The 15,512-nt window shown below is 40.8% G+C and overlaps 1 protein-coding gene across 2 annotated transcripts in view; it reads left to right on the top strand.

The window, feature by feature from the left end:
- LOC147007537 (uncharacterized) overlaps nt 1–15,512 on the top strand; it is a 29,096-nt gene that overhangs the window by 10,831 nt on the left and 2,753 nt on the right. For both annotated transcript variants that reach the window (XM_085866972.1, XM_085866973.1), the window contains exon 4: nt 15,254–15,367. In XM_085866972.1, coding sequence (XP_085723098.1) covers nt 15,254–15,367 — 114 coding nt within the window. The remainder of the gene's footprint in view (nt 1–15,253; nt 15,368–15,512) is intronic.

The following is a 15,512-nucleotide window of genomic DNA, read 5'->3' as shown; positions in this document are numbered from 1 at the left end:
CGTGCGTGCGCTCTCCTGATCTCTTACCTCTGACTGAACTCACCCCGAACCACCGTTTCCTCCTCCGGGGCATGGCTTGCTCACGCGAAACCCTGGAAGGCGGGGCCTCTGCCCGCTCGGCAAGCTTCTGACGTCACGCCCATCAATCATCAGCCTCAGGGGTTTGACTTTGCCTGGTGTTACCCTTGGAGGCGGGGCTTCTGCCTGCTTGGCACGTTTGGCTTGCTTGCATGTCTCCTGCATGTCCACGGACCAAAGAACTATTCAATCCTAAGTTCCCTGTTAAATTCCTCCATCTACCCCCACAACCGTAACTATATATATATATATATATATATATATATATATATATATATATATATATATATATATATATATATATATATATATATATATATATATATATATATATATTATATATATATATATATATATTATATATATATATATATATGTGTGCATATATATATATATATATATATATATATATATATATATATATATATGTGTGCATATATATTATATATATATATATATATATATATATATATATATATATATATATATATATATATATGTCATTATATCTCAAAAAGTTGTGTACAAGATGTGATAAAACGAGGTGGATGAGTTGGTTCGGTGACAAGAACAAGCGGATTGGATTTTTGTTCAGATCCAGCCTATCAGTGGGATATAAAACGTAAACTGTTCTACCTGGCAGAGGCATGCGCTCTACAGAGTGCCTTTCTATTTTGTTCTGTTTTGCCAAGTGTCACTAAATGAGTGATTTTTCATTTGTTTGTTGGTTAGTCGATCTCGTCGAAAAAAATGTTTTTTTGAGATTTTTCTACCCTTATTATCAGTATTTCCGTTGATATGTTGGGTAGTCGATGTAGTCGAAAAAAAAATGTTTGAGATTTTTTTTTCTACCCTTATCAGTATTTCTGTCGATATGTTGGGTCGTCGATCTCGTCGAAAAATAATTTTTTTGAGATTTTTTTTCTACCCTTATTAGTATTTCCGTCGATATGCTTGTCTGCCTGTCTGTTGGGAAGTCGATGTAGTCGAAAAAAAAAAATCAAAAAAATTTGAGATTTTTTTTTTCTATCCTTATTATCAGTATTTCTGTCGATATGTTTGTCTGTTGGGTAGTCGATCTCGTTGAAAAAAAAATCAAAACATTTTTTGATTTTTTTTTCTACCCTTATCAGTATTTCCGTCGATATATTTGTCTGTTGGGTAGTCAATCTAGTCTAAAAATAAAAATCAAAAAAAATTTTCTTGATTTTTTTTCTTTCTACTCTTATCATTATTTCTGTCGATATCTTTGTTGGGTGGGTAGTTGATCTAGTCGAAAAAAAAAATCTCAAAAAAAATTTTTGAGATTTTTTTTTTCTACCCTTATCAGTTTTTCCGTCGATGTTGGATAGTCGATTTAGTCGCGAAATTTTTTTTCTTTCTACCCTTATTATCAGTATTTCTGTCGATATGTTTGTTGGGTCGTCGATCCAGTCGAAAAAAAAAATTTTCAAAAAAAAATTTTTTTGAAATTTGTTCTACCCTTATTATCAGTATTTCCGTCGACATGTTTGTCTGTTGGGTAGTCGATTTAGTCCAGAAAAAATTTTTCTTTCTACCCTCATCAGTATTTCCGTCGATATGTTTGTCTGTTGGGTAGTCGATCAAGTTGAAAAAAAAAAATTCCAAAAAAAAAAATGAAATTTGTTCTACCCTTATTATCACTTTTTCCATCGACATGTTTGTCTGTCCCTCTGTTCGGTCCAGTGCTCCGTTAATACAATGGCGATTTCGATGAAACTTGGTTGGTAGGTTGGTAGGTTGGAAGCCATGACCTAGTTGTGTGCAAATGAGAACCATTGCTATGGACACCATCATTGCCGAGCAACGGGGCTTTAAATTTTTTTGAAAAATCAAAAAAAAAATTTTTTCGAAAATCAAAAATCGGGCCACGAGCGACTGTGGGCAGTACATTCAGCCATATTGCCAAAAATTTCCAGCCGGATCCTATGAAAACTGTCAGAGAAGATAGACTTTGAATGAACCCTGGTCGAAAACAATAAAAAAATGAAGTTCGTTATATCTCAGAGACTATGAGTCAGATATACATGAAACTGGTATGGTAGGTTCATGGTATGTCCTAGTTATGTGTGAGAAAGAAGCGTTGCTATGGACCCCTCCATTGCCGAGAAAAGGCCGAAAAACCTCTAAATGTGGGGGTATTTTCACGAAAAAACAATCTGCAGCATTAACCCTTGAAGCTAGAATCATGAATTTTCTTGTGCTTAATCCTCAGGTCATTTCCCATCGAAGGGGCCCATTGCGACTACCCATGTCCGCCTACCGGCTTGTCTGTCTGTCTGTCCCTCTATTCGGTCCAGTGCTCCGTTAATACAATGGCAATTTCGATGAAACTTGGTTGGTAGGTTCATACCATCACCTAGTTGTGTGCAAATGAGAACCGTTGGTATGGACACCACCGTTGCCTAGCAACGGGACTTTGAAATTTTTGAAAAATCATAAAAAATTAATTTTTTCGAAAATCAAAAATCGGGCCACGACAACTGTGGGCAGTACATTCAGCCATATCGTCAAAAGGTTCTAGCCAGATCCTATGAAAACTGTCGGAGAAGATAGACTTTGAATGAACCCTGGTCGAAAACAATAAAAAAACAAAGTTCGTTATATCTCAGAGACTATGAGTCAGATATACATCAAACTGGTATGGTAGGTTCGTGGTATGTCCTAGTTATGTGTGAGAAAGAACCGTTGCTATGGACCCCTCCGTTGCCTAGCAACGGCCAAAAAACCTCTAAATGTGGGGGTATTTGAACGAAAAAACAATCTGCAGCATTAACCCTTGAAGCTAGAATCATGTACAGTATTTTCTTGTGCTTAATCATCAGGTCATTCCCCATCGAACGGGCCCATCACGTCAGGTTCTATTTGGTTGTCGACTTCCCATGTACGCCTACCGGCTTGTTCGTTTGTTTGTTGACTAGATATCTCAAAACGTTCTGGACGGATTCGGACGAAAGTTGGTGGATGTGTTGGTTAGTTGACAAGAACATGCTGATTAAATTTTAGTTCAAGTCCGAATCCAGATCCGACCAATCAGTGGGATACAAAACATAAACTAATCAGCTTGGCGGAGGTATGCGCTCTTCCAAGTCCCCTTCTCGTTGTCACTGAAATTATAAAATGATTGTCACATCCACTCACATAATTCATAAGATTTCAAATTCCTTGTGATCATCAGTTTTTATAACATCATAACATGGGTTAATTTTTATAACAGACCTGTAGCCTGCATTTTGTGCCTTTGGACAATAAATTATATCAGGAATTGATGACAGTGAAATATTGCAAAAAGAAAAAGAAAGAAAATTCCAAGTATTAAATGATAAAGGGTTCAAAGTCCATGTGTTGTGGTTATGAGCGATGTGAAGTTGCTTTAAACTCATGATTTTTTTGTCCATACATCAACTACATATATTGACAATCAAACGGGAAAAGCCAGAAAATATCATCTTGCAAATCACAAGGCTGAACTCTCGAAACAGTTTCCCTCTTCAAAGTCATGATGCCATCTTGCCAAGACCATCTCTTGTGTACTTTGCCCCTCTGTCCCCTCACTGCATCCTCCAATCGAGACAAAGCAGAATATACCTCGACTCAGTGTTTGTCTCAAAATCTCGTGTACCTAACACATCCCACGCTGTGCTCACCTTACCTCCTCGTACTACTACAATCTGACTCTGTGTCATTCACAGTCGAAAAGGTGAGGTGGAGAAGGTTCTTCCCAGCCTCGACTGTTCAGCAGAAATGGCCTGTAGATGGCATAAGCGTCCATGTTCTCAAATCTTACTCTTGCTTCTCCTTTGCATACTCTCTTCAGCTTCTCCTTCTCCTTTGCCATCTCGCATCTGCCTGGAGGTCCACCAACAACACTCACATTCACAAGAATGGTGCCAAAACAGGTCTTCTCAACTATAGGTCAATAGACATTCTTCAAATTACAAACAAGGTCATGGAATCCATAGTCGCTGCTGATGTCAAGTCTTTCCTTGTTTCAAACAGCCTGATTTCTGAACATCCATTTGACTTCCATCCAATTCACTCGATTACGAACATTCTGACTGCTTCTCTCTCAGCAATTGTCGGAAGCCATAAATCTCAAACAAGGCACGAGGACTTTGTGTATCTCAGGGATATGACACAATCCTGGCATCCAGCTCCGTTTGCCAAGGTTGCTGCCTGCTGCATACAAAGCCGCCATCACACCTGGATTTCTATCCTCCACTGGTGGAGTCAATACACTGCTATCAAGGGAAGCCTCTAATCCTAATCGAGGCTGGAGTGCCCCAACAAAGTCTTGTGTCCAGTGTTAGTCCTTTATTTGAATGACTTCTCTGATCCTCTGGAAAACCTTCTCTTCCTTTTTGGAGATGACTCCACATTGTGTCATACAGGAAAGTATCCTATGGATAGGCATGCAGCAGCTGTGTAATACTCTGCTGATCTGGGATTGGTGAGATGCTGGTCTAACAAATGGAACATGTCTTTGAATTCTGATAAATCCCACAGTCTCACTTTGTCACACAGAAATAAATGTCAACTGAATTTCCATGGTCAACCACGAGAAGAGGTTCAGTCTCTTGAACTTATCGGCCTTACCATCAGCCACCACTTATCTTGGGCTGGCATAAAGCGAAGCTTGCCTCCAAGCCAGTTTCAGGCGGTGCATCCTCTTTCATTCCAACTCATTCCTTGAGAAATCAGAATTACTTACAGCCTGCAAGGCCTTTGTTTGTAGCTTAATGCAGTATTGTCCTCCCCTATGAGCTCCAACATCATATCTCACTCTCCTGAATTCTTCTAGTTCTAAAGCCCTCAACATTATTGGCATTCCCCATGAAGATACCAAAGCACAAGGCTTGTTGCTGTCACATCACAGATAGGTTGGTGGTCACTGTTTTTTTTTCACCGCATCTCCTCCAGTCTAACGCCATATGCTCTTTCTGCCCTCTGAACATCCATGGATACTCCAGGATGCAATTCTTCCAGTATCACCTTCCAGGTTAAATTCCCTAAATCCAGACTTCCCACCCACCTCCTCCCTTTTATTCTTTTCTCTCATTTTTGGAACTGCCTTGCAGGGATGGTTCAATCATAATCTTCTATCCATGGCTTCCAAGCAGCTGGTGTACAACCATCTTATGTCATCCCCATCCCTACCAGCGATCTTTTCGACCTCCAACAACCCTACCTAACCAAACACTCTGACTTGCAGATTACTGCGTTTTCTCATCCCTACTGTCTCTCCTCTTTTCATGTTCATTCATTCCCTTACTTGTTGCGTCCAGATGGGACGCCTAGTTTAACGTCTATCCAAGGGACAGCACACACATTCATGAATCACCCTGCCTGTGAAACACCTTATAGATGGGTCGGGATTCAAACCCAGTCAAGACAGCTGAGAGGCGAGTGTGCGTACCTCCAGACCTTCGTGCCAACCCAATAAAACCTTATAATTCTGAGTTTTTGAAAACTTCATCAGTGTTTCAATTTAACACAGCCACTTCAGTAAACTATGACCCCTCCCCCAGGATACCAGTCCATTCTATATATAATCAGAAACCACTTTCATTACTTTTCTGCAGTTGAACTTTGGTCCTCAAAATCAAATCTATACCTCTCCAGTGAAATTCTTGCTTTTTAAACATTCTGATAGAGAGAAAGTTGCATCAGAAGTACCATCGATGAAGCCATACTGATTGGCACCGTATGCTATAGTCCTGCCCATCACTCATAGTACCGCCAATTCAACGCCATTGAGAAACACCTCAACACATCACTCGAGTGTACAACATGACAACACCGTTTCCCCCTACTCTCAGGGTACATACCCCCACAAGATGACATCATTTCCCCCAACTTCGGCGTTAGCTTAAAGACCTGAAACTTTCAACTAACCTCCAGAATTCTTCAGAAGCTTCTTTTTTTTTTTATTCGTTAGTCGTTACCATAAAAATATTCCAAAGGACAGAGACCAACCACTGAGCAATACCACGAGCTAATTAAAAGTTTCTAATTTTCACCGTTTTAAAAAAAACAACTTTTCAAACTCAGTGATGACCTATAAAATACAAACTTTTTGGGGAAAGTTTTGCACCTCCGGTTCAAAATGTTCTCACGTGGTTCGGCAAATGAAAATAATAGCAGGTGGTAAATGGTTTGGGGGGAAAAAAACTGGCTCTCCATGTAGTGCAGGCAGTAGTTTTTAATTAACATTTGTTGTTGACTCTAAAACAGCAATGTTCCATGGACCTGCAGATGGTGAACCAGTTGCGTTACTGCCTTAAGCATCGTGACCTTGTTTTGATGAGCACAGAATTGGACGGAGTGTTTTTACACATCGCACAAGAATGATAGTACACGAATAACAACGATTTCTTTTCCTGAGATGTTAAAAACTGGAGGAAAAAACACAAAACAAAACAGATGAACACGAGTCCTTCTGTAGGACACCAAAAGAGGGCGGTCTTGTCTACGTTTGGAGGAAGAGTCTGAATCGGTGAACGTTGCTATGATTTGAGTGTGGATTCAAGAGTTTGGATAATGTTTTCCATATGCACATGGTATCCTTCCTTTCTCACATTCTGCAGTGGTCTCAAGCTCATGGAGTAGCTTGTCAACATATTATAAGCAGGGCAAGGGCATTCAGAGACAACAGTGTAGATTTATTTTAAATAAATTTGTTTAAGGTTTTTTTTAAAATAAACGGAGTTTTTATTTTTATTTTTTATTGGGCTTTTTCATGTTATGGTGAGTACCAAGAGCAGGTTTTTAAATAAACTGTGAGTTTTTTATTTTTTTTAATATGGCTTTATCATGTTGTGGGGAGTACCAAGATGCCGGCCGGTGTCCTCAATTTTTTTCAGTAAACCAGTGACCCCAGTTATATTTAAATCACTGTTTGTATCCCAATGATCGGTTGGATCCGGATCAAGATATTCACCAAAAATCGAATCGACTTGATCTTGTCACTTACCCAACTCATTCACCTCGTTTTGTCATAACTTGTCGACAAGTTTTTGATATATTGTGCTATATAATGTTTTTGGCTCCATCTCTCAATGGTGAAGAATCACTTTTAAAAAATTTTAAAATTTTTTCGGATCAGATTCGGATCGAATCTTCACCGAAATAGAATCAATTTGTCCTTGGCACACACCCAACCTGTCCACCAAGTTTTGTCCAAATCCATCTAGAACCTTTTGAAATATTCTGCTCACAGACAGACAGACAGGGGTGAAAACATAACTTATGTCCACCCTCGGTGGTGGAGGTAACAATAACAAATCAACACAGGATATGGGACGTGACACATCAGCAGGAGTGTGCTCAGTTCGGTACACAAAACAGATCAAGCCATTTAATGACAAAAGCAACAATCGGTGAACGTTTTGTGAACACCAAACAGACCAAGCCTGAAAGTGCACGAGTTTCTGACTCATGGTGATTTGTAATGCCAAGCTGTCTGTTTCCAAAAACAACAAATCAAATGTTGAACTCCACTTTGTTTTTGTTGTGTAAAAGGTCTTCAGCTCATTGAGGAGCTGTGTCCAAAAACTTAGACACACACACACACACACACACACACACACACACACACACACACACACACACACACACACACACACACACACACACACACACACACACACACACACACACACACACACACACACACACCTGCACTTGGCTTCAGACAAACAGCCACTGAGCTTGATGGGGTGGGAGGGGGTGGTGGAGTGATGTGTACAAGCAACGCCATCGTTTTATGACATCACTTTTCTCTCTGCACTCAGCAACCAAGTGTGAACTTGCTCCTCCTCATGGGTGTCAACCAGTGGGGTTTATCCATGCTCTATCCTTTAAGTGCTGAACATCAAGCAAGGAAGCAACGTGTACCATTTTAAAATTATTTTTTGATACGACGAGGCCATTGTCACTATCAAACAATGATGTGTCAAACTAACCCTAACAAAATTTCCATCGTGGCACATTTACTTGTTCTTCGTTTTATTTTCTCAACAAAAATCAAGCTTGTGATTGTGTGTTACCTTTGCACCACAACAGACTTGTAAGTTGCAATTTGTACTTGCTTAAATGTATGTCTTAATGTCTTTATCGTTTTGAGGTTGGGTTGAATGGACGGCCGAGAGGTACTCACACTCACCTCTAAGTTGTTTACCCTGGGCTTGAATCCAGACCCAACTATAAACTGTCATGCCGGTGTTTCACAGGCAGAGTGATTGATCTATGAGTGTGTCGGCCATTGGATGGACGTTAAAGATCCCACTGTGTCCTTCATGAAGAGTCCATGAGCCATCACCAACACCATGTACAAATTACTAATTCCTGCCATATCCAGCAGGGGGCATTGCATCAGCAGCGCAGCCACACCTTCGGCCAATGATGCTACCCCGCAACCTTGTGCTGCACACGAACGAAGAAGATTCAAGATTGACTGTAGGAATGAGCCATTTTGATGGCACAGAAGTTACAGGAGATGAAGGGTCTTGACAATACAATGTGGTTAACTTCACTTATATTGGAATTTCAGAATACGGTCAGAATAGTGGTACACCTGACCCACTCTTGCAAAGATATGGTCGAATCTTGATTATCCACAAGTGCAAGTAGATATGGCAGCTGCGTTTCAAATATTCTGTATAAAAACAGCGTGCGCCACAATGCTGCACCTCCACGCTCAGCACAAAATATTCAGGAAACGAAGAACTTTGCACGGTAATAAATAATTACGACATGCTACGGTAATAAAGCCAAGCTAAACGGCACCACGTGAGTACTGATTCAACGGTATAGGTGCCAGGTAATACAATGCATATTCCTGAGACAATGAAGCTATAAATTTGATCGAGTCACGGTGTCAGCGTTTATTTCATGGAGTGTTCTTTTGAAATTTTCTGCAACAAACTGCGATGGTCCGGACATGTGCTGGCCATCTTCAAACATTTTTGATGTCCATGATTGTTTGCTAAACTATATTGAAATACACATTCTCTGCCTTTCCTGAACGACCAATACAAAAGGTCCATCCAATTAGATGATACCTGAACAGCTAATGGACAAAACCGGCCTAGTTACATCCACATCCTCCATGAAGTAGTATTCACACCCACTCCTAAAGGCCATGTAAACAGATAGATGAATGACTATTTACCAACTCAGATACCCAGGGCTGGATTTCAGCTTGCAAAGCCACCGGCCCATGTTATCACACCGAAATTATCGTGCATTGGGATAAGAAGACAGCAACATGGCGAACAAACTCTTAATGCAAGAGAAAACAAGAAAAAGAGTAATCAGAGATTGCAGACCCTTGCCAGGACTTCTTTGGAGTGGTGTTTTTTTATAGGTTTATCTTTCAATCCAATATGGCTGCCAAACCATGTGTCCGATCAAGTTGAAATTTAAAACGTGTATTCCCCATCTCGACTAGATCATAAATTTAAGGTTTCCCATCGATTTATTCAGTGGTTCAGGAGAAATCATTATTTAATATTTTCTTCAATCCAATATGGCTGTCAAACCATGTGACCTCTCAATTATTGGTTCACGAATCAGTAAGTGACCACTATATTTGTTATGGGTGTCTGTCTGTCTGTCTGTCTGTCACGAGCATAGCTACGTTGGTTTCGATCCGATCCTGATAAAATTTGGGTGGGAGGTTTATATCATGATCTAGTTGTGTTTTCCGGAGAATGGGCGTGCTGCGCCCATTATGGGTGGAGCCACGTCCAAAAAACATGTGTTTTTAGGGGGTAGCCAATTTCAAGTTACAATTTCTCCGAAGGGGTTTGTCGAATCTGGCAGGGGTTTCGGTATTTGGTTAGCCCAATGGCACCTGCATAGCCCCACGGAGCTTGATTTTTCATTTTCGTCCCAAGGTCAAGGTCACAAGGTCACAAGGTCACGAACTTAGAAAATGTCAAAAAAATCAATAAATTGGGCATCGAGCTCCTAGGGTTTTCAACTGTTTCGAATGAAAGTTGGTATGCAAGTAGTGTTCTTCGAGTACTACAACTTTCATCATTTACGTTTTTACCGATTCCCTCCAGTTTGCCCGTGGCGTCCCCTCGAAGGGCAAAAAATAAAAAAGGCGAACCGTGTACATTGCTCGTGAACCATCGCCGTCTCCAGACTTGTTCCTTAACACACTTGTACAACCATGGTGTGGGGAACACTTGTGTGAAGTTGCCCCCTCGATTTGTCCAGCCGTTCTGGAGAAGATTTTTATGGGTTTTAGGGAAAATCCAATACGGTTTGGAGACAAAGTGAGAGAGGCGAGATTGAGATGGTTTGGACATGTGCACAGGAGGGATATGGGGTATATCGGGAGAAGGATGCTGAGGATGGAGCCGCCAGGTAGGAGGAGAAGAGGAAGGCCAAAGAGGAGGTTTATGGATGTGGTGAGGGCGGACATGCGGGTGGTTGGTGTGACAATGGAAGATGTGGAGGACAGAGCGAAATGCAGACGGATGATCTGCTGTGGCGACCCCCTAACAGGAGCAGCCAAAGGAACAAGAAGAAGAAGAATGTGAATTCCAATATGGCTGCCAAACCATGTGACCAATTGCATCATCAAATTTTTTTCTGTGGACCATTTTATCCCAAGATGACAATCAAAAATTTTCATACTGATCGGATATGGTGTTCTACATATGCAATTATGACGTCATAATGAGGGCACCTATGACATCATAAAAAATCACTTATTGAGGAGTACTTGCCATGCGCCAAGTTTCAATTTTTTCCTTGGTGCGGTTTCAGAGATACAGAGGTCCAATTTTTTTCTGTTTTTCCAATATAGCTGCCACACCACGTGACCTATGACAGCATAATTATCATTAAAACATTCCACATGAGTAGTTGCATCAATGTTGAAAATTTCGTCTCAATCCGACACGCGGTTGTGGAGAAAAACATGAAAGTTCTATGCAGACAAACGAACAGACAGACAGACAGACAAACAAACACAGACAAACAAACAGACCCAAATGCAATACCCTCTCCTTTGGGGAGGGAAACTAGAAGGGCACTCTTCGATGTCACAACGTCACCAGATATGTCTCCGCCAACATTATTACATCATTATATACTTGTACCAAGTTTGATTTAAATTCTTGAGGCCAGATTCAAAATATTAAATAATTCTGGCTGCCACACCATACGTCTGATCATGTTGATATTTAAAAGACATATCCCCCATGATGACTAGATCACAATTGTGGCGTTTCACATTGATTGATGAACCGGTTTAAGAGAGAGAATTAAAAAAAATGATTTTCATTCAATCCAATATGGCTGCCAGACCTTGTGACCTATTAATTATTCATGAACACCCTGCTATCCCCATGGCTTGGGGAACATGTGGGTGAAGTTTCCCCTCGATCTGTTAAGCAGTCTGGAGAAATTTTTTTTTAAAGGTTTATTCTTCAAAAAGTCATAGCTGCCAAACCATGCGACCTATGACATCGTTGGAGGAGAACGTTTTGTTCCTCATGGACAGTCGATCATACCTGCAAGTTTTGCCTTCATCTGTTCAGCTGTTTCGGAGAAGATTTTTGAAGGTTTTTATGCGAAAAAAGTGGCTGCCTAAACACATGACTGATGACATCAATTTTTCCCCCCAATTTAATTTAGCCCAAGATGACCATCAAAACTTTTCATACTCATCGGATGAAAACTTTCGATGTATGCAATTATGATGTCATAACGAAGCCACCGAAGACATCATCCAAAAAAAATCCCAATTATTTCCCACGCCGAGTACTTGACATGTGCCAAGTTTCAATTTTTTTCCATGGAGTGGTTTCGGAGACGCAGAGGTCCAAAGTTTTTCCTTTTTTTCAACATGCCTGCCAGACGACGTGACCTATGACGTCATAATTGTCATTAAAACATTCTACATGAATAATCACACCTATGGTGAAAATATTGTGTCGATCAAATAAGCGGTTGCGGAGAAAACAGAGAAAAATAACACGGACGAATGTTCAGTACATAGGAAAAAATTGAAACGTACGTATGGGCGTACGGTCAAACCGAAAACATAATGCCTCCGGCAACTTCGTCAACGGAGGCATAAAAAGTTATGGTTCAACAGTTTTGCATTACAGTGAAAATGTGTGTCTGTCCTATGTAAAAATAGATGTTATATGATGTATTTTATTCCTGAAAGGCCATTTGTGGTGTCCTGTTGGTTGTTGAGTTGTACTTAAATGGCATGAGACTTTTCACTGGCAGATTCCAAGATAATCAGCTTTGTCTTCTTCATCGTATGTATGCAGCACAAGGCTGTGGGGTAGCATCATTGGCTGAGGGCGTGGCGATGCCACTGATGCAGTGCCCTCTGCTGGCTAGGATAGGAATTAGCAATTTGTTCAGGGTGCTGGCGATAGCTCGCTGACACTTCGCGGAAGACACCGTGAGATCTTTAACGTCCACCAACGAATTCCGACAGACAGGACGCCCATTTCAACGTCCATCCGAGGGACGATTCACATATTAACGATTCACCCTGCCTGTGAAACACCAGGATGACAGTTTATAGCTGGGTCCGGATTCAAACCCAGGCTCGACAGCTTGTGTGCATACTTCTAGGTCATCCCGTCAGCCCTATACTATCATCTTAACAGTTGCAACCATAGTTTACTTCCAGGTACACTGGATTTGTTTCATTCTGGCTTCAGCATGTCTTGAGTGGGGGATTTAATACCTCACCAATAGTCTTTCTGCATTACAGACTCCTCTATTTAGGTATGAAGTGCTCCACCGGTGGCCAGGTGTGCCTGGAGAAATAAATTTTTAAGTGGTGCGTTTCATTTCGGGTGACGCAGCTACGCAAAGTCCAAGTTTCAAACGTCATTGAAACAAGCTGGTTCTGTTTCATACAGGAGACAAATGTATCTCGAACCATGTGGGAATAAATATGTCCTTGGCTGGGATTTCAATGTCAAATTGAACTTGGTACTTAAACCATGTGCATTGCCTTTTGTCTTGAAAACATCCTCTGTTCGCATCAATCATTCTACATCTCAGGACTTCCATTTGTGGTGGGCTTCCAAGAACAGCCGTCCAAAGGGAATTGGATTAAATATGTCAAGGCTTTTCATTGCATAATTCATATCTCGGGTTTAGTGAAAATATTGTTTTTTTATTTTTAATCTAAACCTCAGCCAAGATCAATCAATGTCATGACAAAAATCCCAGCAGCTCTACCATTCACATTATCATTATTGGGTTACAATTTCAAGCTCCACCATAATATCTTGACATCAATTCCATAAATGGGCCTAAAACTCACGATACCCATACACACCGTATGACTTACAAAGGGATCGGTCATGTTGTCTTCCCATTGTCCAGTGGTATAGGACTTTTAAAATATAGGTATAGGTATAGGACTTCACACCAAAGACTTTTAAAATGGTACATGCTGTTTCCTTGCTTGACGTTCGGCATTTTAAAAGGATAGGTCATGGATAAGCATCCATAGGTTGGAAACGTTACACAGACTTGATGGGCCGACTGGCCTCTTCCTGCATTAAGGGCCTTTTCATACTGAACCTAAACGAGCATCGGTTGTACCACTTGGCTTGTATCAGTCTTTTTCAATGTGTTGACATCATTATTGAAGCATTACGCCAACCCACTCCAATTCTGTGATAGTCATGGTCTTACATAGCTCGACTATTTTATCCGTGAACCCTCGTCCTACTGCCTTGATACCATGCAGCACAATATAATGGCTAAAGGAGGGTAAAACACAATGGAATGCGATGAAATAATATCGGAAAATCAGTCCGAAATAGAACCGAATGAACACCTAGCAAAGCACGATTGAGGCCACGACCCCTCTCTCTCTCTCACACCCCTCCCTCCCTCCTTCCCTCCCTCTCCTCTCTGCCTCCAGCTTCATTTCACTCTCCAAGTTGCTCTATTTTTTGCCCTGCAGTGCGGAGCAATAACACAACCACATAGCATGTCGCAAGCATTGTCAGCTGTACAATCCTGCGACAACGCTTAGATGTTTCTGTCACTGTAACTGCCGTTTTCACACATTGTGGGTTATTTGGTGAAAGATTTGCCAAAGTGATTCGATCTCCATTGTTTCGTTTAAAATTTGAAGGAATCTCGCAAAGGATGGCTTGCCTTGTAAACAGCAGAACCGGCGCGTCCCCCCAATGTAAGGATACCTGCTGCATGCCAAGCGTGATCATTGCCATTAAACTACAAATAACAGAGTCTGTCAATGTGGGCTTTGAACTAAAAGGAGCTTAGAGATGAAATGTTATCAAATTTTACAATTAGACTGCATTGCTTAAATTCCCCTGATATACTTGTAATAAGCAACCTCGTAAGGAGGATGCACTCGTGAAGTGCAGTGTTGGTGAAACAGCTGGTAGATTTTGCTGTGATTGTTGATTTTTTTTATTATTATTATTATTATTATTATTATTATTATTATTATTATCCTCACTGTATTCTCTCACATTTAATACGTTGTTTTACACTTTCATTGGGCATCCCACAGCGAAGAGATGGGTTCGCTCAACGAGCTGAAGTCTATCCGATTAGGCAGAGGTGCTTGGTTATCATGGCAACCAGAGCCCCACGCTGGCTCATCCAAGGGGCACAAAATAAACTGATTATGTGAAAAACCTGAGAGATGACATTAAATTTTCTGAACTTGATGAAATCCAGCCTGCCGTGGGTCTTCCTCTGTCGCAAGACAGGATCATCTGAGGTCCCTTATCACAAAATGTTAAATTAATTGTATACAAATAACGGCTCAGATGTACTGTACATTCATTATTTATGATTTATGGTACGATTCAGGAAGAAGCGGAATATTAAAAAAGTAAAGTAAAATAAAATCGAACCGCATAAGTAACTGCATTAAATTCACAATGTGATGGTGTTCAGTTTCAAGTGGCAGGTATTTAATTACCATCATAAATTTACTCTTTCCTTTCCAACTCGCCCATTGCAAGATCCTTGTGCTTTATATAAATAATATGGTGGCATGTCTTATGAGTGAGTGCAAGTCATTGTAGAACCAAGTTCCTTTTCTCCCTTTCTTTTTTCTTTCTCTCTCTCTCTCTCTCTTTCTCTCACCCCTTTTTTATTGTTACCCCAGCTGGAGGAATATGAGAACCGTTACCGACAATGTCAGGATTCAGACCCTACACCTCAACACCCTCTGGCCAACCGCTGGAGCAGTACAACAAATGAGATTGTACTTGCTGGCAGGGTAGGTTGCACAGTATTATCGGGAGACATGAGGAAATCGCTGCATTATTTGGATGCAGTCCGATGATCTTGGGTTTCGGTGTTAGATGTTCCCAAGTGAGCAATCATGAGGCTATTGCCTTCAGTGTTGATTTGTCTGTCATCTA

Source organism: Eptatretus burgeri, unplaced genomic scaffold (genome assembly GCF_056783735.1).
Source record: "Eptatretus burgeri isolate ZD-2024b unplaced genomic scaffold, Ebu_testis_v1 Ebu_testis_scaffold_123, whole genome shotgun sequence".
Classification (NCBI taxonomy): Eukaryota; Metazoa; Chordata; class Myxini; order Myxiniformes; family Myxinidae; genus Eptatretus; species Eptatretus burgeri.
Note: the sequence above shows the minus strand (reverse complement) of the source record. Positions and strands in the feature narration are given on the sequence as shown.